The 25456-nt window shown below is 38.7% G+C and overlaps 1 protein-coding gene across 5 annotated transcripts in view; it reads right to left on the bottom strand.

Annotated features, from left to right (window-relative positions):
• LOC108096036 (fasciclin-3) overlaps nucleotides 1-15299 on the bottom strand; it is a 90882-nt gene extending 75583 nt beyond the window's left edge. For 2 of the 5 annotated variants that reach the window (XM_043209464.1, XM_043209463.1), the window contains exon 1: nucleotides 14590-15218. In XM_043209464.1, the coding sequence (XP_043065399.1) occupies nucleotides 14590-14632 (43 nt within the window). In that variant the 5' untranslated portion in view covers nucleotides 14633-15218. Of the gene's footprint in view, nucleotides 1-14589 lie in introns of all 5 variants that reach the window. The other 3 variants (XM_043209462.1, XM_043209461.1, XM_043209460.1) reach the window with 3 other exon arrangements.
• Nucleotides 15300-25456: the final 10157 nt, after the last annotated feature.

Genomic DNA, 25456 nt, shown 5'->3' on the forward strand with positions numbered 1-25456 from the left:
GAGGGGAGTTGGAAAAGCGGGGAAGGGGGAAATAGAAAGGTAACACTCACTGCGAGCCAAGTGAAGTTCAAACGGGGCCAATGACATTTGCAGTTGCTGCACTTGATTGCAGTTGATTCGTAATCGTAATCGGATTGCAATTGCCTGCACTTGTTACAAACACGTGCTGAAACTAATTGAGGCCAGCACTCAAAAAAAAAGTCCCTTTACTTTTAGTAAAAAAAATATTCACCTTTTTTTGTATACCATAAATCTATACAATTTTTAGTTTTCAATACAAAAAAAGGAAATAATCCCATAATAAAAACAAATACAGTAGAATCCTGTTATAACGACTCCGCTTATAGTGTCCGTCCGGGTATTGCGACGATGGCTTGATTGGTCCCCAGACAGACTTATACACTTATATCCTTTTGCTAAGTGCGTCTTCCGGGTATAACGACGAAAACTCGTCGGTCCCTTGAAAGTCGCTATAAGCGGATTCTACTGTATATTAAAAAAAATATATATAAATGTATAGATACATTTTTCTGAGTGTGAGCAATCATTAACAGTTACCAATTCCAATTGCTATTTGTGGATTTAGTTTTGAAGTTCTGGAAAACTCCCAGCGGGACGTGTTAATGGCCTCAACCTTCCTGTTAATGAAAATCCCTTATGCGGGAAAACAAAAAAGATTTCCCGACATCGGTTAAAAGATATTTATGACCTGCCCTCATGTGCGTGTGCCTCACGCCTTTTGTTTTGCTTTAATTATGGGCGTGCGCGTTTGTTTTCCCTTTCATTTTGTTTACATTTCTCGCTCTTGGGTTGAACTTCTCCTTAGCGAAAACGTAAACAATTCGGCATCTTCAACCCGAAGCGAAGAGCCTTCCAAATGCTGGGTTTCGGCTCAGTGGACCAGCTGTCAGCAGACCAACATTTAAAATTTAACTCCAAAATTTCTAAAAAACGAAAAAGTGCTGTTGAAGCAGCAAGCGTTTTGTCGGCTTTTGTTTACAATTCGCTTCCGCTTTTGAGGCGGTTTTCTGTTTACCAATTGTGACAGCAACTTTCTTTTTCTGCTCGTCTATTTTTCCTTTTTTTCACGGTTCATGTCTCGTGTTGATGACATTTTCGAGAAGGTGATAATTCTTTTTTAATAGTTTTTCCGGCAGCCAGCCGCCAACAAGTGACATTTATTTTGAACGTGTCTGGCCTCCGAAATTTCCTAGCAGAACTTTCGCTTCAGATACATAAATTTGGAGTCGACTTACGTGAGATCAGTGGGGTTAAATAAAGTCAATGGGAATTGTATGCTTACCTGGAATAAAAATAGAAAAAATCAAAGAATTAGTTAAGGAATTTTAAGAAATCTCTAAAAATAAAAACTAAAAAAAAATATATTTTTCGAGTATTCTGGAAGTTTTACCTATTTTGCTTAAAGGAAAATCGTAGTTCGGATTGCAAAATCCATTAGATAAAACGTTTCAAAAGAAAAATAGCTCACAGCCCATTCGCTTGTTTTTCCATTCAATTGAAATATTTTTTTTTTTTTTTGCAAATTGTTCTGCTTGCCGAAATTCACTAAAAATATCTGTCACTCGTCTATCAGTTGGTCAGCATTTGGTAAACTCCATTGCATTTCCTTTGCGTTCCTGGCACCAACAAAATTTTATTTCATTTCACCAAGCTCGGTAGCATGCCCAATTTATAGACATTTCACCGAAAAATGCAATACAGAAATTTCCTGGGCGAAAACCATCGTCACACACAGAACTGGCCTGGATTTCGCCCCATGGCTAAGAACACGTTTCATAGCCCACAATTGCTGGTCGGGCTGAAATCTCGGCTAAAACGAGACCCACAGACTGCAGCTGCAATTTTCCCGCAAGGGGGAAATTGCGAAAACCGAAAACGGGGCTAGCAGCAGTTTGATTAGAACGACTCACACTCACACTCACAGAAACACTCACGACCACTCCGTGAATCATTTTCAATTAGGCGGCGGCTGGTGAGTCAGTCTCCATTCATAAAAATGTTCAATGTCAGCGAAATGAAAGGAAAAAATTATACGAGTTGTACGTTTCGCGAAATGGCAATTATTTCTCACTTAGGAACGTCACAAGGTCTTATGTCATTGGCCATTTCGGGTTTTATTTTTGCTGTAATATTTGCATAACTCAAAACAGTGGCAATAATTACAACAAAAACCGCTAATTTGGAGGAAGCCCAAAACAATTTTTTGTATTGCTAACGACCGCATTTATTTATGATATTTTTTTATGGGTGCCGCAAAAAAAAAAAAAAAAAATATTTGGGAAAAAATAGCCCAAATCCAAAAAAAACCAAACTAGAACCACTTGGCCAAAAGTTGGTGGCTTTTGTTGGGCTGCTGTCAAGCCAGTGGCTGACTTTATGGCCGAACGTTAAATTGGTCTTGGTTGCAGCCGCTGTTTATCGCTGACAAAAAGGTTTTACTTGACCCAGTCAAGTGCGGAGCAATCGGCTTCGGGTTGGGCCCACCAAACTGGGTCGATTTGCTTTGGCTTTAGCTCTACTACAGCCAGCTTGCCGGAGTAGTGGCTCTCTCTATAGCGGACAAGTTTGTAGCTGCAACGGAGATTTGTTGCTGCTGCACGCGAAAAAAAAAGTTTAATGCTTTTAGATTGCCTAAAAAATATCAATCTATTAACTCTGTAGTTTGTAATGTGTATATAATTAATTAAAATAGTAATAGTGACTTAAGACGTATAAAATATATTTGGGAGAGTAACCAAATACTAAATGAAATGCAAGCAATTTTTGCAATTTTGTTTTGGGTTTTTCTGTGTAGCTTTATTTGTACTGCAGCTGCTGGTGTTGCTGCTGTATTGTTGTCGATGTTGCTGCTGTTGGCAGCCATGTTGCTGGTGCTTAAACAACCGATGTTGCTGGTGTTCCATGGGCATTTTTTTTTGCTACATTTACTAGTGTTGCTTTTGCAGTTACTGCTGTTGCTATTGCAGATTTTCAAGTTGCTGCTTAAAGGTTCAACTGTTGTTGGCCTTGATTTGGCTGTGGTTGCTGCTGGTCTTACTCTAATGCCCTCGGCTTTGGGTACCAACTTCTAAGCCTTCTTCTGCAGAGCTACTACTGCAATCGTTTAAGTGCAAACAAATTGAATTTGGGCACTTAATGACGTTTTACTGCCGGGTCAGCTGCAATCCCTTGGGAGTCCCTCCTTGCCTTTCACTTTAGCCGGCTTTCAGTTAGTTGGGCGACAAAGTTGTAAACCATTTACTAACCATCCGCTGTCTCGCTAAATAAAAAAACAAGAAAGGAAGCTAGCTTCGGCAAGCCGAAGCTGATATACCCTTGCAGATCTCAATTACGTCGAACAAAATGCATAAAGCCTAACAACATCGAAGCTATGACGATTTTTCTATTCATTTTCCATATTTTCGACTACAGATCATATGGGAGCTATATGATATAGTTGTCCGATTTTGATCAAATTTAATTCGTAATTTAAGAGTCGTAAGAAAACTCTATATTTTAAAAATCATACTTGTCTGATGAAAAACCACGATGTTATAATTTTACTTCCGTTATTTCTATATAGATTTTTCGATCTTTCTTATGGCAGCTACAAGATATAGTTGTCCGATTTTTATGAAATTTTTTCTCAATATAAGAGTTGGTTAAAAACTTGATATTCTAAAAATCATGCTCGTACGATAAAAAACAACGATGTTATCAATTTATTTTCATTAATTCTATATATATTTTTCGATCTCTCCTATGGCAGCTATATGATAGAGTTATCCGATTTTGATCAAATTTAAACCGAAATTTAGTAGTAGTTAGAAAACGCCATCTTGAAGAATTCAAGTCGATCTGATGAAAAACAACGGAGTGAGATTTTTTTTTTCAATCTCTCGTACGGGAGCTATCCGATATAGTCGCCCGATCCGGCTCGTTCCGACTTATATACTGCGTGCAATAACTACACAACTTTTGGGAAAGTTTCAGCAAGATAGCTTCAAAACTGAGAGACTAGTTTGGGCAGAAACGGACAGACGGACAGACGGACAGACGGACAGACGGACAGACGGACAGACGTACAGACATATTTCGACTCTGCTCGTGATGCTGATCAAGAATATATATACTTTATGGGGTCTGAGGTGTCTCCTTCACTGCGTTGCAAACTTCTGGCCAAAATTATAATACCCTTTGCTCTGCAAGGGTATAACAACTTGAGGAGCGCGCAGATTGCAGAACAAGTTAAAGCAAACAAGATTTCAAGAGATGTGTAAACGTGTTCTAAATGCTGCTGATCAACCTTGAAACTGCTACAAACCAGATTTAATCAAGCTGAGTGATTCTAACTATTTTGTCCAGCCTTTTCATGTCGCAACTGTTATGAAAAATATCTGTTTATTTAAACAAAAATATTTTAAAAATGTAGCCCCGCGGCTCTTAAAAATAAACTGGTATTAATTCATTGTTTGTTGCGCAGATTTATTGATATTTAAATTAAGCAGAAATCTCAATTTTTCATAATCATATTGTCATGACTTTGCAACCAAAAGCAAAACATAAACATACAAATTATCGAGTTAAATTAGAATTGATTTTAGTGAAATTTTCGCCGAACAATGCACGGTGGCTGTGGCATAAAATAATTGCCATAATTCGATTATGAAAATAATTTTTCACTTAAACCCACTTATACATTATGCGAGCATATGTGTATACAGTGGGAGCTGCGGGAATTTGTATTTTTATCATATTACAAGCATAATTACAACAATCAAATTTGGCCAGACATTGTCCGTTCATAGAACATATAATATTCATAATAAATTCAGCTTAAATGCGTAAAACTTTTTAATTTTTAACAGCACTCCCTCTATTTTCTCATTGCATTAATTTAGTTTGCAAACAATTTAATTCCTCTCTGTTTGTGGAAAGTAAATGCCATATTTGGTCTGTTAAATTGCTCTCTCCTCGCAAGGTTTGTTCATGGCTTTAATTTTCTATATTACCCGCTAAGAGAGTTATGATTGGCGCAAACTTTTCGTTGGCACTATGAATTCCAGTGGCTGTTTCAACCGCCTGCAGCCAAGGTGAAAGTTTTTTCTGCTTCTAGGCTGTAAAAGAGTTTGTGTGTGCTTCTAATTCCATAATTAAATGCGGAAATTAGAAAAATTAAGAGTCAAATGTTTGTCTTATTTGAATATAAAAACATTTTATTGGGTTTTAAGTGGTTGAAAGTTGTAGTACATTTTTTTAGTAGCATTCCATGTGTTTAAGCATTGAAAGAATTTCGAAGTAATCGTGGTATTATTGGTATAGTTGCAAGGTTGTTGGTTATTTGATTGCTTGTTATCATTACACAAATTCTTTCCTTATCAAACATACAGTACTAAATTATTTATCAACCTTCGTTGTCATAACATTGCATTAATATTTAATCGCCACTATTTGCCAGAAGGTATGCCCCTTCCACTTTGGCTCATCCATCATCTAAACTTTTTACGGAGATTCCGCCATAATCCACCACGACAAACTTGAACTTTTTCTTGCCATCCCTTTTGTTTATCATTTCTGCCGCCAAGAAGTTTTCATTTAGTCAGTGGTTGCCAGGGCCAAAAGTGGCAAATAAAAAATAGAATTTATATAAAGCCAAGTCGCTGACTGATAAATCCCGCAAATACTACGCGTACACAAACAAAGTAAACACTATCAACGCTGGCGAGACTCAAACACAAAAAGGAGTCGAAATGGGAATATTCATTCAAAGCGATAAGTTAACAGGCGTGACTAAGCCCAAAGCTAGTTAGGCGAAAAAAAAAAAAAAAATATGGCTAGAAAAACTTTCTGCTGGCATTTTGCTCTCTCCACTATATACTTCTTGTTTTATAGTTATGCTGTCTTGGCAAGCCCTTTTCCGCAAGTTTTATAAATTAAATGCCATAAAGTGAAAAACTTTCCTGTCTGCCTGACTCACGCACTCACACGCTCACTTAGAAAGTAATTACCTAAAAAATATGGCCAAAAAATAGTTGAAAAGATAGCAGGGGGGCAATTCCCAGCAGAAGTGCGTGAGTTGTGAAATTTATTTACGTTTAATTTTAATTCTATGTGTGCTTTCTGGCTTAAATTGCAACCGCTTTTATGGCCAAAAGCTTTTCACTTTTTTAGGACCTTGTCACGCACGCCATTAGGCCGTAATGAAAACTTAATAAAGACGTGAAAAAGTCGGAAACCCTTTGCCAGCCGCTCTTTCAATCAAACCGAAATAGGAGTTTGTAATGCTAAAATCCACCTGCGGTAATTTCCCCAGACCGTTTGAATTGACATGTTAATATGCTAACATCAATCCTAATCTCGGTCGAGTCACTCTGTCAATCTTTGTGTTCAGTGGATGCCATTGTCTGGCCAATAAATGAGTAAATGACAGGCACACACACCCACGCTACAGGCCAGTAAAGACTCCAGTAAATCTGGATATCCAGTAGCAGTACACAGAAATAAAAACTGATTTCTTGAGGGTTATGGCTTGAAATACAAAAAAAAAAAAATATGTTTGTCTGATTTGCACTAATCTATGTGACAGATACATAGATAATATTTTTGTTCTTCAATGTTGTTATGAAATAGTGTAGAAGTCTTTTGGTTTTTGATCAGTGTACCATCTACAGTAGCCAACCAGCCAGCTGACAACTGTTTTGTTGCACGAACGTCGGACATTTATCAAATTAAGCAGAGTTTTGAGGGAGATGGCTGAGATTGCCGGCACACAGGAACACAGGGAACACTTGTTTGTTTGGCCAAGGTGTGGATCCACCCCTTAGCCCACAAACCCTCCTGTGAAATGAGAGTTAAGCCCAACAATGGACGGATAACGAGCCTCTGGCATGTCATCTCATTTCCACTCTTCAAATTGGCACTGTCCCACCGCTTTAATTGCCGGCCAAACAAATTTACACATTTATGGTTAGCTCTAGCCGCACCAGGAATTATCCATAACACAAAAAGAATCGGAAGACACAAACTGTTTTTAATTATGTTTCTGGTGTGTGTAAATATTAGTTATGGCCTGGTGAAACGTACGACTTAAATAAGTTGATTATGGTCAAATTAATGGAAGATGCTAAAAGAGTTTCCTTTTGAAGGAATTATTGCTGTATTTAAGTGCAGAAAATTATATTACTTTAATAACATTTGAAAATACAATAAAATGCATGTTAAATTGAATTTATGCAAGTAATAAAATGAAGAAATTAAATGTTAAAAGAGTAATAAATTGATACTTCTCTTCACATTCCTGATCTGTTCTATAAGCAAGATCGAGCTTGGGAAACAATCTTTTCGGTGTTAATTACTTAATAATACTACCCATTTCCTCTTTATTTTCTTTTTGTGTACAATAAGCTCGACTTTCCGAAGACTTGAGTTCAGGAACCACGCCCAAGTCGGGACCCAAAAAGAGTAAATAAAATGAAATGGGTCAAAACTGAAACCTGAAACGAAACTGTCAAATTGATGGCTCCCATGGAGAGGCTTGATGAGGGGGAGGTGCCAACGAGGGGGGTACACACAGACCTTTTCCGAAGCTCCGCTCGTATTTTTCTACGCTCTTTTATTTTTATTTTTGTAAGTCAAATAGCAAGAAGCGAACAAAAAAGTTGAGCAAATACAACGTGCAGGCAATACAAATATAAAATAATTAACTTTAACAATTCTCTCACACACGCCCTCTCTTTTCCTCTCTTCGACTGCCAACACCCATTGAGTAAACAAAAAAAAAAAAAAAAGTTAAAACCAGAAGTGAGCAACAACAAGACCAAATAAAAGGCAATAATGTAGAACGGAAAAAAGCCAACAATAATAACAGTTAAAAATATTAACGCACACACAGATACGGCAATCATTGCGCATGTGTGCGTGCTTTGGTTTTTACGCTTCGAAGAGAAAAGACTGAGAGAGCGAAGCATTTTGTGGCAAATTAAAAAAATCGTTGAAAATACTTGTAGAAAAGGTTGGGAAATAAAAACACCAAGTAATAATGAACAAAAATGGAAACTAGTTGGAACAGCTAGCCAACAACAACACGAAAAGTCAAATAAAATAAAACAGAAAACAGCAGTAAAACCGGTTCGTGAGCTACTAGAGTTGTGTATCCGTGAGATACTGAAATACGAAATTTAAAATCCAAACGGAGAGAGATAGAGAGGCAAAAACTTTAGCATTTTCTGAGATGTATGGTAAAAGATTGCGTTTTGTTCGAAGCTTTTGTTACGAACCAACTGATGAACAAAGAGAGGTGCGCGTGGAGTTGGTACCAAGAAATTGTTATAAGGCCAATGAATGGCTCCATTGAGGCAAGTCTCTGAACTTTGGGATGATAATTTCGGGGCATGGAGCTCGGACCTGTTGCTAGGTACCAGAATTATCAGTAGAGACAAGATTATACTGTCGGGTTTATTTTTTTATGCGGCTATTCTAATAGATTACATCATTTAACCATAAATAAAACGGTATTTATATTTTAATCTGTTGATATGATGGCAGAATTTTAATTAAATATTGAGATTTAGGTCGTTTGCATGCTACCTTCCCCCAGGACTGAATTTCTCTTAAGCTATTTAGTTTCACACTTAAACCCAATTAAAAGTTATTGTCAATCTTTAATGAATCCAATTATCGCATTCATCAAGGCATGTTTTTTCTCCTTATAAATGGCTTTAATACGCTTATTATTCCTGTTTTAATTTCTTTTTTTCCACAATTTTCTTTGTTAAATTTCCATGCAAATCTGAAAAAAAAAACTTTTCATTTCTTTTCGCAGCTACTCTCATTTATTTGATTGACTGTTTATCCACATGTGAATGCAGCTTGATTACTGCATTCAAGGTGTGGGTTTCGTGTTATTTAACCCGTTTTTTCAACCAACCTAAATATGTTTAATTAATGGCAGTCTTTTTCGCCATCAGTAATTTTCGCAGCCCGTCTGTTGATGCACGTTTATTTGCGTATCTGTGCTCTGCTGTTCGGTGCACAAATATAATATGATTTGGGATAATTAATAATTATAATGCCCGGTGAAACATTATTTTCAATTATTTTGCACTTTCGGGTCGAGCACAATCTCTCAAACCAACAAAAGCGAAGTCCCCAAGCCCCCAAAACCGAGGCAATAAGTCAGTCAGTTTGACGCATCAGTTCATTCAATTTAGACAGTCATGTAAATTTAATTAGAACTGCACATTAAATTAGTAAATAGAAATCCCCAAACCACACCCACGTCTTTATTGAGATTATAATTTAATGCAGCCATTGGGTGTACCTTCAATCGGTCATTTGATGGCGAGACATTGAATAGAAAAACTATTTTCAAATATTGATTAAATTTGCCAAATAGAGGGAGCATGTGCCGGATGAATTGAAAGGGATGTAATTGCTTCTGTTTAGAAATTTCGATATTAATGAAATTTTAATTGAATTTATGCCCAAAAATGTGGAAATATACGTATGTGCGTGGCCCAGAGATCGATCATATTATGGACCAGATTGTGGGCCATAATAATTTAACATTTCCAATTAGCTAATGCTCAATGAGGAAATTTGAGTACACCGAGATAAAATTAATGTGTCATAAATAACTTGATATAAACAAAATGTTTTTGAAAATATAGTTTGCATTTCAACAACTTGTGTATTGATATTTTTCTTACTCCTTACTAAAAAAAGCTTTGAGGGGAAAAAAATTATTGATTGTTTCTCAGAATGTAGATTTCTGCGATTCAAACTGCATTCTCCACATTTCAGGTTTAGCATACAAAACTACAGTGACCCAATAAGACTCAAAAATGAGAACTGTTATCAACAGTAAGCAGAGAGCTCGCTTGTGTGTTTGTCAGCTGATAAGGGACACCTAATACACTTCCCCTTGCCACCCTGAGTTCAACCCACATATGTAAGCCTTATCTAATCGTTCACATTTTCCCCAAGCGACCCAAACAAAAACAGAACACGAGGACCGAGCAACTTCTGGATGTGTATCATGCAACTGAAATTGCAGGTGGAACACTTTCAGGTGTCATACACAAAAAGAAATAATAAAAAATAAATACAAATTATATAGTAATAAAGAAAAATGCTGCTTAGGGAAAAGTCAAGTGATATCTTTATAGCATGGTTTTGAAGTAACGCGTATTTTAACTAAAATTCAGTGTAATTTATTTTTGTGATATTTTTCTTAGTGTGCATCTTATCAATAGCCCAAATCGTGACCCAAATCAAAACCAACTGCATTGAGCGCAAATAAAAGGAGCAATGAAAACGTGTAATGGCCAAACAAACCTGACACAATTCTCTGAGACTGACTATAAAGCGATATAGAAAGACAGCGGGGGTACGAGAAAGTTGAGTCAATCAAGCGAGCTTCTATTCACGTCAAATTAGTCGATTGCTGCCTTCGTACGCTATATAAATGACTAACTGGCCGAGCCAATGATTCACCTATAGCTGCCTAATATAAATGTACATTTTCAAAAAGGGAAAACAAATAATTGCAATTATCTTTGCCGTTATATTTATAAAAGCATTGTGTAAGATGTGGTTTTTGAAAACGGGGAAGTCACTAATGAAAGGGATCACTCAGTGGGACGTGCTGATAACCACAAAAATTTAAACACAGATGGAAGTCACTCACCAACAACCGCTGCACTGAGTAATAAGTAATAAGGGCTATTTATTTTTATTTATCTATATAGTTATATAATTATTTTGCACAATTGTAAAGTGGAGTAACAAGAAAGTTTTATGACCCTTACATACCACAAATGTTCTATATTTAATCACAGAGAACCTTAAAAGCGCCCTTTTGCAATTACTTCCTTTGACCATTTAAAAAAATTCCTGGTCTCCCTTTATTTTGGCCACGTTTTCACGCTTTTGGTACGTGCCCATAAAGACAATTCAGTGCCGCCGAATCGATCAAAAGTTCGCTTCATTGTGCTCGAGCCCCACACACTTGTTTGCAGTTGCAGCCCGAAAAACAACTGCGGAAAACGGGAAACTTTTCTATAAGCTGTGCAACTTTTTCCCGGCTTTCCCGCTTTCCTTTCTTTATTGTCTTTTCAACTGTTTTGTCGAGCGGCAGAGGAGCAGAATAAGTAGGGTAGATCCCCATTATATTTAATTTGCCTGGCATACGCTTTGTCAATATCGCACTTCTCCCATCTCTTTTTGGCCCCCAAAAATTTCAGAATGGCCCAAAGCGTTGCCAACTTCCTGGGCACGCACACACTCTCACAAAAGAACAGACAAACACAGATAAACGCGTTACGAAATACACACGCATATACTAAAGATGCATGCAAAAAAGTTGTTGTTGACATTGTTCAGTCATTTTTCAGCAAATTAGTCATGAAATTGTGCATTTCTATTTGTCTCTCGCCCCAAATTGCTAAATTTGTAAATAAAAATTGTCCGCCAGCGATTATTCAGCGATATATGTACGAGTATAAGTGTGAATGTGAAAAACGGCGAAAATTCAATCGACAAGTGATACAGCGAATTTTGCGAATCAAAACAATTCAATTGGAATGGAACAAGTGTTGGGGAATTAGTTATCGAATTTGGTCATTCAACTTTGGTTTAAGTTTTGAAGTTTGGGTGATAAAAGATTTTTGTTTCCGCAATTTCACCAATCAAAAGGAATTAGAATCAATAAAGTTTCCGAGTAAAAATTAAACGTTTCATAATGCTCATCCATAAATCATAGATTGATTAGAGACTTACAAACCAAGCAAACAATTAGAAGCCGGAAGAAAAGCATTTAAAAAGAAGCCCGTTAGCAATTTACCGCCCTTTTCCTTCCCAGCCTTCTAACGGGGGAAAACTCCCGCTTTTCATTAAGGGAATACCTTTCGAAAAACTAAAGGCCTCAGCGCGATAAAGCTTTTGTGTCCTTCAGCCAGTCCTTTTTCGCAACGTTTCAGTTACTGGAAAATTTTCAGTTGGTCGCCCGGACGCTTTTTTGTTGACCAGGTAGCAAAGCAAAAAGCCAAAATGAAACGATGTTATGAATATGAATGAGAGACGGAGGAGCTTGCCCTTCTCTGCGATTCCCATTGCAATTACCATAGGTAGAAAAGAGTTGAAAATTATGTATGTCATGGGCGGGAGGGGCTGGAATGGATTGGATTGCCAAAAAAAGAGATATAGATGCCGTCACAGTTTTGCAGTAGCAGTCACTGGCCAAGTCACATTTAGAGCCAGCAAACTGTTCAAACATAGCACGTATTTAATTCAATGCCTGGATCTTTTTTGTTGCCAGCTGGCATATACATATATACAAATGTAGCATAGGACATGCCTCAATTGGTGGCCATTAAAATGCATAAATGCTGAACCGCTTTTTGCTGGCCCCTAGATGAGGCAGTCATAACTAAATACGTCACGACTGGAGTTCCTTTTGGCCATTTGAGTTACTGTGAATGGTTTTTGGATACAATGCCTTATTTACATGCTGCACATGTTGCAGCTCGTGTCTCCTTCGCCCTTTTTTATGTCCTGCACAAAGGGTATCCATGAAATTGAATGGGAAGTTTGCAAAGGAAATTGTGTGTGATTTTTATGTGAGTTCTGTTTTTTTGGGACGACATAAATAGTGGTGAAAGTGGAACTTATGTGTTATTTGTGCCAAATAAGTTAAATTTTAATTGAAAATTCTGGTACACAAATAAAATGTACTACTGCTTGATTAAAAAAAGTTTGAAGCCAGTAGAAAATATTTTATATAATTTATTCTTCCTAAAAGCAATGAAAATTGTAAAAATTATGCACGGTGTTCTTTTTTATAGTGAGTGCTTCGTACATTTTTTAGTGTATCCCTGGGATCGGTTAGCTGAGTTTCCGGCCCATTCCCAACTGAAAAATGGTCCAGGAGCCATGGCCGGAGCTGCATTAAACATTTATAATTGCAAGACAACAGTCAACTGATGCGATGTCTGCGATGCGTCAGTCCTATAAAAATGTAAAAGTATTCAGTGTGAAGTACCAAAGCCCTGCTAGAAAAAGACGGCAACTGGGTGGGGAAAAGAGATAGGGAGCAAAGCTGAACCTGCAGTGGATTCCCTGCTTTATTTTTTTTTTTTTTTTTTTTTGGTTTTTTGTGTGCAGTTTTTGCATTTACATTTCGTGAACCTTTGAAAGGTTGCAGGGCAGGCTTAGCGTCTGAATAAAATGGTGCTGTCTTAAAGTCACGTCATGTGGGTGGTTCCATTAGGGGGAAAATTCTATGGGAGGGAAAGGACAGGAGCGGAGGGGCTGTTGAAACTGCCGAGGGGTTGTGGCAGTAATGAGACAGCTGCAAAAGCAACAGCTTCATGTGCCGTACGTTGTGTTAATGTTGTTAGGCTTTAGCATAAACCAGCATCTTCTTTTCAGCTAATGAGAAATCTGTCTCAGTTTCCCTGCGAGCTCTACATATATCGTTCTCGTTCCTGCCTGGCGTAATAAGAGGGTACAAAATAATAAGCACGGGCTGAAACATTGAAGGATTTTAATTAAATAGGACCGACAACGTTTTTTGGGCCTGGATGATAGCATAGAATTTATATTCGCATTTGTACGTGGCACAAAGAGTTAAAAGTAATGCTCAAGTGGATGCTGATGTTGTCTCTTAATTTCAAGGATGCATGCTAACTCAAGTAGAGTCGTTGTTAAAATTTTATTAAAAAAGGCTTGGAAACCGGAGACTAATTACAGTCAGGAGAAAAAAATGGGTTGGATAAAATTTAATTTGTTAAGCTAAATAAAAAAAAATTTAACTTCGAGGTAAACTAATTGTTGGAAAAAATAATTTTACACCGACTTATATCAATTCCAATGAAAAAACTATAAAAATGCCTAATGCCCCCATAAAATCAATCAAACTGTTTATAGGCACACAAAGCTATTAAGTCCTCTTACATACAAACACAGACCCAAACTAAAACCGATCAAAACAGCTACCCAATCAGGTAATTACCCGAAGAGAATAATAAGCTCGCCAAGATCTTTGAGTCAAGCCCAATTCCGTTCGAATCACTTTAGTAGATGCTGAGTTACAAAAGTGTGGTTGACCTTTCCAACGGTGTTGGCGCATGGCAAATGCCAGCTGAACCCGAAACAAGAAAGGTCACACTTGACGCGGACACAGGTTAAACACAGCTTCGGTCACACTCTGAGCATGCGCAGTCGAAGTTATGGACCAAACGGGGTCAACCGCCAAAAAAGAGGAACACCTATCAATTTAATGGATATTATGACAGGAGACTTTTCACTCAATCACCACTTTCATATCACAAACACTTTCCATCGCCCCGCGGGGTAATGTCGTGTCTCATCAATCAAGTTTACCGCTCATCTATGATATTATCATTCAGCTTAAGGTGAGAACACGTTTTGGGGGCATCTTTTTATTTATATAGATATATTAATATCTTTGTGTCTGAGAGTGAGCTAAACTTTTTCACACATTTGCGCGGGTCTTAAACGGGCGCGTGATATCATCTCATGAGCTTGACTTTGGCTTTATTTTCTCTCTTGGCTGTTGTTTATTCTTACCTGTTAAGATGGCTGCAAGACATATAAAAACGATCCGTGACATGATTTTGCTGCAGACTTCCTTTGGCTTCCTTTATTTATTTTTTTTGCGTGCGTGTAATCCCGGGCTTATTTTTTTTAAGTTTCCTTGTGTGTATATATTTTTTTGGCTTTACTCCGGTTGCACTTGCCTTAGCTTTTTATGCATACAATAACGACCAAGTACGTTTTGTTGACACTTTACGGCCGCTGAGGCTCTGGTTTATATTTTTTATGAGATGTGTGTATGTGTTTTGGGGTGTGTGCAGTGTGTTTTTGTTGTTTATTGCGGCTCGTTGATATTATTATTATTTTTCTGCAGGGGTATATCCGATCGGTAGGTTTTGCTGGCCTCTAATCGAAGATTATGCCACAGTGATAAACACACACGGACGCGCTGTGGAGCGAATGCCTTTGGCTGTGTTGGTTCCCAATGGCCGGCTGACGCACACGGACGCAGGTTTATACGATTCCGACCCGAATCACGAAATACCGAAGCCAAAAAGCCGAGCGAGCGACGTGCCACCCACGAAATTCAAGAGCGACTGAGGGTAACGAGCGAACCAAGTGCCGAATGCAACAGTTACCAAACGACTGAGTCCGCTCCGTGTTTATGAAGTTGCCAACCGCCCGTGGAACATTGGCAGCGCTGCGGCAGCGACGCCGACAGCGGCGGAGGCAGAGAACTCATGCCAACACACAGGGTATGCGTTTCTACATATGCAGCGGTTGTCGACTGCGCTGCCCTTGTGTTGCATGTTGCCGCTGTATGTTGCTGCTGTTCGCATATCGCCGCTGTCTGCTGCCGCAGTTAGATGTTGCTGCTGCATGTTGCTGCTGCCTTGGCTGGTGTTGCTGCTGTCACATGCGCGACGAGCTAGCAACATTGCATGTTGCTGGCGGCGAACTGGTGTTGCTGGCGTTCATGTTGCTGGTGCTTGTTCTAGTTTACGCTCTGCAGAGACTTCTTTTGCAGGGTACTCATAAATCTTAGGGGTATATCTGCTTACGAAGACAATTCAATTACACTGAAAAAAAGTAATTCATATATCTTATGAGCAATATGCTAGCAGCAGTAGGGGAATGTTGTCAGGGTTGGGCCATGTTTTGACCTATGTCCATAACTTCTGAACCAATGACAATTCAGAATAAGTTTATACATTTTTGGAAAGGTACAAGCAAGAGGAAGTGTTCACCAAAAAAAGAGAACAAAAAAACAAAAACAAAAAAAGTTATAGGCGTTTGAAAAAAAAAAAAAAATGTAGTCAGCGTTGGGCCATGTAGTCAGGGTTGGGCCACCTTCAGAAAATCGTTGACAATATCGTAACGTGGTGGAATAAAATTAAATTCAGGTTTATCTGACATTATTTTGTTCATTTATTTAATTATTTGGGATTTTACAGTAAATAAAAAATTATTCAGAGTTGTTTTTTCGTTTGTAGCGAGAAACACTAAAGAAAAAGATAAAAATGATTCATCTTCTTTCAATCCATCGAAATATTTTTTTAAGAAAATCTATTTAATTTATTTTGCATATTTTTGCTACAAAAAACTTAAATATTACAACAAAAATCGAAAATACACGAATAAAATGTAAAAATTATGATGGCCCAAGCCTGACTACACAAGTGGCCCAACCCTGACGACATGCGGTATTAATCTATTATGGTATGATATAGCCAAACTATATCTCACAATGAAACTATATCTTAGTATTTTGTAAAAAAATAACTATATAACGTATTTTTATGCTCACCTTGCGGATGACATGTTGTTTTCTTGTGATATTCACCTTTTTCGGCCAGGTAAAAAAAACTTTTTCGAGCACTTTTTCTTCACGGAGCAACGACGCGTAGAAGAATGAAATCCCGAAATAAGTAGTCACGTGGAAAGTTTCGAGTGACCGATAGAAGTTTCTAGACACCCACAAACAGATTGTTCTAGAACGAATATTCGAAATATTGAGATGGCCCGACCCTGACAACGGCCCAACCCTGACAACATTCCCCTATATGTTGCTGGCGGTTGACTTGTGTTGCTGGCGTACATGTAAGTTGGTTTAAGTTTATATATAAAACCTATTTAAAATCGAGTTTGAAAATGCTAAATAAAACTTTTTATTCGACACTTATTTATTTTAAGTTTTAAAAAAAATATAAAATGACTAACAAGTTTCTCTATTATTTGCCTAGACGTCATTACTCGTGTATTTTTCCAAGCAATATGCTAATGAATTTGTCACGACCTATGCATTAGAATCGGTCTACTTAACTTTACAAATTAGTTGTTTACATTTGTAAAAAAACACGTGCAAAAGTTTGGTTACTATGGAACGAAATTCACCTTATTAAGTATTAAAAAATTGTGAAAAACAAAGGATAACTTAAATATTTGTCCGTTAAACCACTTCAGTTTAATTAGTGTTAATTAGGTAAATCAATAAATACAAATTAAATAAGCAAATACAAACAAACAATGAAATTATGTAAACAAGAGTTAAATAGGCCAATTTGACAACAGGTATCATACAGTTCTAACCATGATTACTTTTATGCCATCCCTGTTATTGTTGTCTAGTTTGATTTGAATTTGTTTGGCTCTTGTGTATTGCAGTTGTAGTTTTCGTTCGTCTGCTGTTGTTGCTGCTGCTCTTGTTGTTGATTTGGCCAAGTTTGCTTTCAGGCTGTCGCCGATGCTGCTGCAACTGCCGGATTTCTGTCTATTTGTCGTTTGATAATCTACCCCCCCTGCCGGTCGCCTCCTGGATTTCCCCAGCTTTTGTTTGCCTGTCGTGTTGTCGAATGGCACACATACAAATTCCGACCGAGAGCGAATCTTTGGCACAGTGGCTCCTCGTTCTGGTTGTCTGATTCCCAGTTTCCCGGCTCGGACCGCAAATATTGAAAGGGTGGCCCGCTGTGTTTGCCATTGTCCCAGATCGCCAGAGTCGCCCGAAATGGGTCTCTGACCCGACCCATAATGATTTGAATGATGTAAACGAAGTGTTCGATTTAGGGCGAATTCAGCAAACAGACGGTCAGTGGGTTTTGTGCAAAGAAGGGCAAATAAATTTAGGTTGGAATAATAAATACTTATTATAAATATGAAACCTTTTAAATAACATTTTAAATTATAAAGGTATGATAACTGTACCTGTCCACATCAAAATAACTATTAACTCGAGAACATTTAATGGGACCCATATGTGTTCTCACAACCCCACCCTGGTTCATCTTTCGATTCATTGCCCCGTAATGTATTTACTTCTGCATTATTACACTTGCCATCCTGCAGTTCCTCTGCCCCTCGAAACCAGGAAGCAAATAGTATTATCAAACATTTTAAATTTAATCAAAGCACACACATTCAATAAGCTTTTGGCCAAATTTGGGCCATGAAAAGGTAAAGGATGGTAAGCGCACAGAAATTTGATACCCTTTAGGATGCACAATGGTTGTATGTAATGTGGGAAATATTATAAGTTGTTAGCATATTGTTGAAGGCCCAAATTGAAAACAATAAATCATTGCTACTTATTAACAAATTAAAAAAACAAACATTTTAATAAATATGTATATAGAATATTCTAAGCTGATCTGAACTATGTTTTTGGAAAATTGATTTTTTTGTTTCAGCGCTGTTAGAGTAGATTCGAATTCGCATTTGACTTAATGCACAGATTATTTCGTTCCGCCTTTTCAACTAGAGTTTTTTTTGTTAGTTTTGCATTTTGCATGAAATAAAAATATCGCATGCAATAAAGTATATGTGTTCAGGGTGCAGAGGACTGGAAATTGTAAATTCCTGTTATATGCTTGTGTCCATGGGCGGGTTTATACGGGGGGTGGGATGGGATGATAGCCGGGGTGTGCGAGAGTCGAGCTGCTGAGAGCAGACAGCATGTGTTTATTGCCAGCACAAAATGATGATTATACGTAATGTGTAATGGTCAGAAGGGCGAAAGGGGGCGGGCGCAAGTTTTCCGTAGCTCTGAGTGCGACGTGTAAAGCCCCGGAAAAGCAGCCGGAATAGCATCAAGCAGACGGCAAAAACAAACAGGCTTCCCTCCGCCTGGTAGTGGCATCTCCTTAGGTTTTCCTATTCTGCTCCAGCTCCAGAAACACCTCCGCCTGCTTTTTCTTCATCCCTGCTCTTTGCCCATTTTCCGCTCAGCAGTTTTTCCCCTGACGCTCGGGCAACTCTATTTTCCATATGTGTTGCCGGCATCAGCAGCAGCAAGGCACAGAAAACAGCCAGCAACGAACTTAGACCATTTTCGAGGCTCTCTTTCAATTTTTGTTTTGCACACCGTTTCACTTAGTTGAGTTCTTCGGTTTTGGACACAGCTTAAAAAGCAATTTGTGGCTTTAATCTACAGTTGTTTAATTTTCCAATGTTAGAAAAACAGTAAATTATAGTCTAATAATTGCCAATAAATATTCAGACCGAGAACTATACATTCTAAACTAATATGATCTGTGAATTAAAGCCTATAATTTTAAAAATCTCACACTCTGTCAAGCTGCAAGTGAAACTCATTATGTTATCATTGCAAGTCATTTCCATGACACTTTCTGACCAACAAAATAAACCAACAAAACCGAACTGAACCGAAATACAATAAGCGAGCAATTTAATGAAATGAGAATCGCCTAGAAGTCCAAATGTGGAAAATAAGGGGGTCCAAAAAGGTGTGGGCGTTATGGAAAACATGCAAAGCCAAAGAGCCAAGGGAGCTTTTCTATATGAAGTTACCCAAAAACATGTAAATTAAGCATCCGGGGGTGGAGGTGGGAAAAGGTTGGTGGGTGCGGATGAGTGAGAAAGACCTTGCATTACAATTGAGTTACAGTTTCAGTTTTGTTGGCCTTATTGCAGTGGCCACTTCGAAAGAAGAGATTTCGGGGGGTTCTTTAAAAAGGGGAGAGCAGTTCGGAGTTGTTTGCAGCAGAACCATGTTCATATTGTGCGAAACAATGAATTTATATTCGTATTTCTCGTTTTTCACTTTTTTTCTCGTGTTGAGTTATGTTTTTGCTTTTACATAAACACCAAGCGAAAAAGAAGGGAGGCGGTGGCAGTGGATAAAAAGAGTTTTAGGTCTGAAAAATATAGGAAAAGTGGGTGGAAATCTAGAGGAAAGAGGCCATGGACTGCAGTTGGGAAAGCAGAAGAATGAAATAGTGGAGCTGGGTCACTCAGAGCCAGCTTAACACATTTGACTCGTTCAACTCGTTCCGTAGGATAACTTCAACACCCCACCAACCCACCAACCCACTGAACCACCCAACCACCCACTCTAGCACCACTTTCCCCCCTTATATCCACTAGCCCCTAGGCTACAGATTAAACTGTGCTTGTAATGAGAATTTCTGTGCTCCACCTCGCTGATGATGTTGCTGATGAGGAGGCTGCTCACATTGTGGGTGGTCCACTGGGTGGTGCAGCATGTGTAGGTGGCTCCATTGGTGGGTGGGTGAAGGCATTGAGCCTCTGGCAATTTGCATTAAAGTCAGCTCTTTTTCCTGCCACCGCTTTTCCACCGTCACATCTTTTGTTGGGTGAAATAAGTGTGTGCAAAGGTATCGGGTCAGAGCTTGGATTTTATGTCGCTCTCAAAGGAGGTAAAAATGTAATATAGAATGGTTTATATACCCTTTTCAGCACACTACATATTCACTGGGAAAAAGCATAATAAAAATACAGTACTTAAGGAAATTAAAACAATAACTTATTTAAAAATAAATTTAATAATAGGAAATGATAAGTTCTCTTTGTTTGTTTTCCATTTATATCACAACAAGCCATTTTAATTGAGAAACCATTTAAATTAAATTATTAATGGACAATTTAAAAGTTTATTGCGTACAAATCTGAATTTTATTTTTATTGCTAGTTTTTCGTGGTTATTTTAAAAACATTTTTATTGACCTCGACAACTGTTATCTATTTGTATGTAGAAAATTATTAGTTGAATAGTTTCACGCCTCCTGCCACGTGTAAATTTTCCTCGCCGTGCTGCCCATTTGAAGCAAAACTTTGCTGATGCAGTGCAACATGTTGCGGTCGGCTGCGTGCAATTGGGATTCGAGTGAACATAAATTAAAAAGAGACGCCGTTCTCCGCCGAGGAGAGCTTATGAGTTGTCCTTGCCGGGGCACCCTTAACACCGCCCACTTTACCGCTCGGCATCCGCCTCCCTTAACCCCCTGATGCCCCTTTCCCGCGGCAAACCAGGAAACTGCAAACTATTCGCACTCTTCGTGTTGCTACAAATTAAGATTTATGTGTGCGAAACTTGCACAACCTCAGCCAATTGTGTTTCTGTGAGTGTCTTCAATTCCCTGCCCCCTTCTAACCCTTAACCCACCCCCCGCATTTCTCTCAGTGAGTGTGGCCTGGTGACCGTCTGGGAAAATGGGATATGGCAACTGGCAATGGGTTAACAGTTTCCAGCTGTGGTTAAAAAACTTTGCCAACTTGTCGCCTTTTGGCACTGCCACATTACTCCCAAAAGAAATGAGGGGGAGGAGGAGGGGGTTTAGGAGGCCAGGAGTGCGATGATCATCAACATGGCAAAGTTCTTGGCCAGGGGTTAAGGGAGTTTTGCCAGTGCATAAGTACTTGGCTGAGAGGCTCTTCATCTGCGCACTCAGCGATATAAATGCATATTTAACGGCTGACTAAAACTATGGTTAGGAGGAGAAATTAATTTAATTAAAAATACAGTTGTCTAAGGCGACATTTGTTTATTGTAAAAGGTGATATTGAAGTACAAATCAAATCAAGATCTTTATATTATTCATGCAGTAACAACATTGCTTGAAACATTTGGTATTCAGTTTATTTCCAGAAAAAAATAACAAAATAAAACATAAAATCCAAAAGGTATTTCGATTAAAAGTTTATTTTAATTAAATTTTCATTGCGATTTTTAATACTATTTTAAAGTCTTATATTCTATTAACTTTAACCGTTATTAAACTCTTTTTATTTAATTACATTACTCTCAGCATTCTGTTAGCTTAAGCTGTCTGTAAAACGAATGTTAAGCACCTCTGCCAGCGTCGACTGAGCCGCCGGCGTCAGCCGTCGACGTCATTTGTGACTGTACCTTTTGTACCTGTTGTTGGTTTGGATTTGTTGTTATTGTTATTTCCCTGGCTTTTTTTTCGAATGCTCTTTACGCGCGCTTTTGCCCCGTCATTTGTGAGCGTGTGTGTGTTTGCGGTGTATCTGTGTTAGCCGTATCTTTGTATCCGTATCTTTTGTTTGTTTGTTTGCCCTCGCTGCTACCTTTGCCTCACTTTTTTTTATTATTTGATCCACACCACATTTTCTTTTTAACCAAAAACCAGCAAACGGTCAAACTTGAAAACGAGAAAGAGATGCACAGAGCGCTAGAAAGTGATGGGGAGATGCTGAAACAAAATTGTGACTTGGGGTTTTATTTATTCACCGTTCAGTTGCAAGTTTACTCTCCTTTTCAGCAGCTACGTGCAGCGTTTTTCGAGCTTTGTCTCTCTTTTCTAGTCGCCACGCTAGATTAGATACAGATGCATATACAAAAGATACGGATACAAAGATACAGATTCGACAAGCTGCCTTTCTAAAGGGGGGAGAAACTGGGAAATTGAGGCTGCTTACATGTTTGCTTGCTCTAAAAAAGGTCAAACCCTTCGGCTGAAACGCGCTCAAGCATTCGGCATTAAAATGCAATCTAATAATTATATGTAAGAGAAAAACAACAGGCAGCTCTTGAGCCAACTTCTAGCTAAATTAGTCTCTAGTACTGATTCAAGGCTAAGGGTAAATACACTAGGATTAAATCAGAAGTAAATATAAATATTAACATGCTGGGATTTAAAATATAAATACTAAAGTATCTAAAATGTAAAAGTCATTAGTCGTTTAAGTGCTCTGGCTAATTAAAAGGTTTTGGCTGAAGAATATTACTTACTTTTAAATATTAAGTTAAATATGATGATATGATCCACTTAGTATTGAATCAATTTTTAATTGGGAGGCATCTTCACGAACTGAATCCGTTTATCCCCAACAAATATACGTATTTTGTATTTTTTCAACGGTGTACAAGTAAAGAGTAAAACAAGGAGGGGGATAGAGTTGACGGCATCGTCTGTCCCAACTACTTAACCTTTCGAGCGAGCCAAACTGCAGGAGATGGCTGGCAGATAGGAGTCAGGAACCTGAACCCAAAACCCGACACTGACATTAACCCGCCAACGCCAGACTCCGATTCAGCCTCGGATTCGGGCTCAAGCTCAACAATTGCCCAGGGAACACGCCCACGTAGACCGAGAGGAAAATAAGAAGGGGTTACAGGGGTTTCATGGGGATGGAGGGGGAAAATCGGGAAAGGAGCTGGGAGCATCACATGTAAAATGCTTTTATATGCTGCACCCACAACAATCCTGACATGGTTGCATCCAACCAGTTGCAGCAGCCTCGGGGAAACTTCGGCCTCATCAGTACGAGAATTATCATCGCACTCCTCCATCTTCCCATCTTCCCATCATCCCACCTTCCTCATCATTCCCCATCATCTTCATCATCCTCATCATCATCATCATCGCCTCCTTGGGCGTCATCATTTTCATCCGACTCATGTGGCTCATGGGCTCGTTTTTATCATGCATTTTAATGCGGCCTTTGAAAAGTGAAGTGGAGTGCAGCAAGAAGTGGAAAATAACTAAAGTGTCGCCTCAGAGACTCGGACTTCAACAACTTTGCACAGCGATAAAATCGCCTTTAATCAAGGATATTTTCCAGAACAGCGTTCTTCAAGACTCTTGAAGTGACCCTGAATTTCAAAAATCAAGATTGTATCTTAGTTTTCACTGAACTCATGTATGGTAAGTAAAGAAGGTAACGATGAATTTCTTCTTTTAATAGATTTTTTTTATAGATATTTCTATCGAAAGTGTACAACATGAAAATACATGTTTTGACAAAAAAAGTGTGTAACTCAGCTTTTGGCTTTCACCTTTAATTCATGTTCCTGGTTTCCCACAGTGCAGCAACTGCAACTCCTTAACCAAAACTCCGAAAGTCTGCGTTTCTGTCTTTTGTCTCTAAAATATTATAAAACATAACAATAAGAAGGCAGAGGCAGTGTTAAGCTTACTTTGGACCCCCGGTATCTGCCGCACCGAAAACCCGTTTGTGTCGTCACTAAAAAGTCTCGAGCTCCCCCGAGGGACCCTCGTCTGTGCGGGGAACAGGTTTCCCCCACTTCGGTGTACCATATAGTATACCACAGGCGTCTACTGTTGCAAGTCGCACCCAGTTCTCTACTCCGAACTCCATCTTCGAGTCGTCTTTCTCTCGCATCTCCCGCTGGTTCTTAAAGCTTCGCTTCCAATGCGTTTCAGCTGGACTTCCTTTTTGTTGCCGTTGTTTATTTTTTTGGCCTGGCCTAAACTAAACAAACCTGGTCCGCAACAAAATGTGTTCCCCTTTTTTTTTTTCTTTTCTCCCTGTAATTGCTTCGCTGCCGCGCCGTAGGTGTCTCGTTTTTGGTGTTGCCTGTGGCGTTTATTGCCGCATTTACAAAATGTTACAAAAATTAAGAAGAGAGAAGAAAAGAAAAGGCAACCGCCACCCACTCTCGCTGAATGTTGCCGGTGGTACGCACATGTTGCTGCTGGCCGATGTTGCTGTTGTGCGTGTTGCTGGCGTAAATGGTGGTTAAATAAAATCTATTCTCCAGATAACTAACTTTTTTTTTTGGGGGGGGCAGATAATTTAGTAGCAGTGGATTGTTTTTTAAGTGGGTTGTTAATTTAATTAACAACATTTCGCAGAAATATAAAGCTTTAAAAACTCTAAATCTTATTTTAGTCTATTAAATTTCTATGAGAAATTTCCCCTTTTCATTTTTGTAGAGAGTAGCTAATAATGCTAGCTGAATTATCCAATTGCCACACTTCTATGTTGCCGTTCTAGCCTCAATGTTGCTGTTGCGCCTGTTGCTGGCCACAATTCATTTCGTCATGGGCCCGGCTTTAAAGTTGGCTTCTCTTTCGATTCGCCGGCAGTTGCAAAAAGCCAGCCGAAACCAGGCAAGTTGTCATGTTGCCAATGCCATTTACCATTAACCATTCTCCATTTGCTTGCCCCGACTTTTGTTTTTGGTTCTGGTCTGCGTACGTGATACCATGTGATGTGTTGCTGCGGTGCTTTTGCCTTTGCTGTTTCAGTTGGTGTTGCTCTTGCTGTCGCTGCTAACTTGGCCAACCAGACAGGCAGTGTTGCCTGTTGACAACGTCATTACTGTTCTCAATTTCACATATCGCATGGCCAACTAGCACAAGCGTCTCTCCTGGGCCAAACAAAAACGCTCGAAAACTCCCGCTTGAAGAGCGGTTGCCTTGTTTTCATGCGGGCCAAAAAATCCAAGATGACGCTATGCTACCTGCCATATACGCTCCACGCTATATGTGCTATATGCCATGGTTTTGCTCTCGGCTCTGGCTGCTCGACCCTGTTCCCGATCCGTGCTACTCCGCCCCTGCCACATTCTGTAAATGTGTCGAAAATGTTACGAGCAGAAACATGTGGCTTCGAAGCTCCACAACTCAACGGCAGCAACAGCAAAATAGCAACAGAAATGGCACTGGAATAAATGCTTTGAACTTCACTAACCAAATTAACTATAAAACTATCAATTTCTAATAATACAATTTATATTTTAAATATTTATATAATGGTATTTTATATAATGGTTACCATTTCTTGAAACGGAATTCATTAAAAGTAGTTTATATCCTATTTTTAATAAGTCATTTTATAATTTTTATAAGGATTTTTCACAGTACATCAGCAA

Source organism: Drosophila ficusphila, unplaced genomic scaffold (genome assembly GCF_018152265.1).
Source record: "Drosophila ficusphila isolate 14025-0441.05 unplaced genomic scaffold, ASM1815226v1 contig_127, whole genome shotgun sequence".
Taxonomy (NCBI): Eukaryota; Metazoa; Arthropoda; class Insecta; order Diptera; family Drosophilidae; genus Drosophila; species Drosophila ficusphila.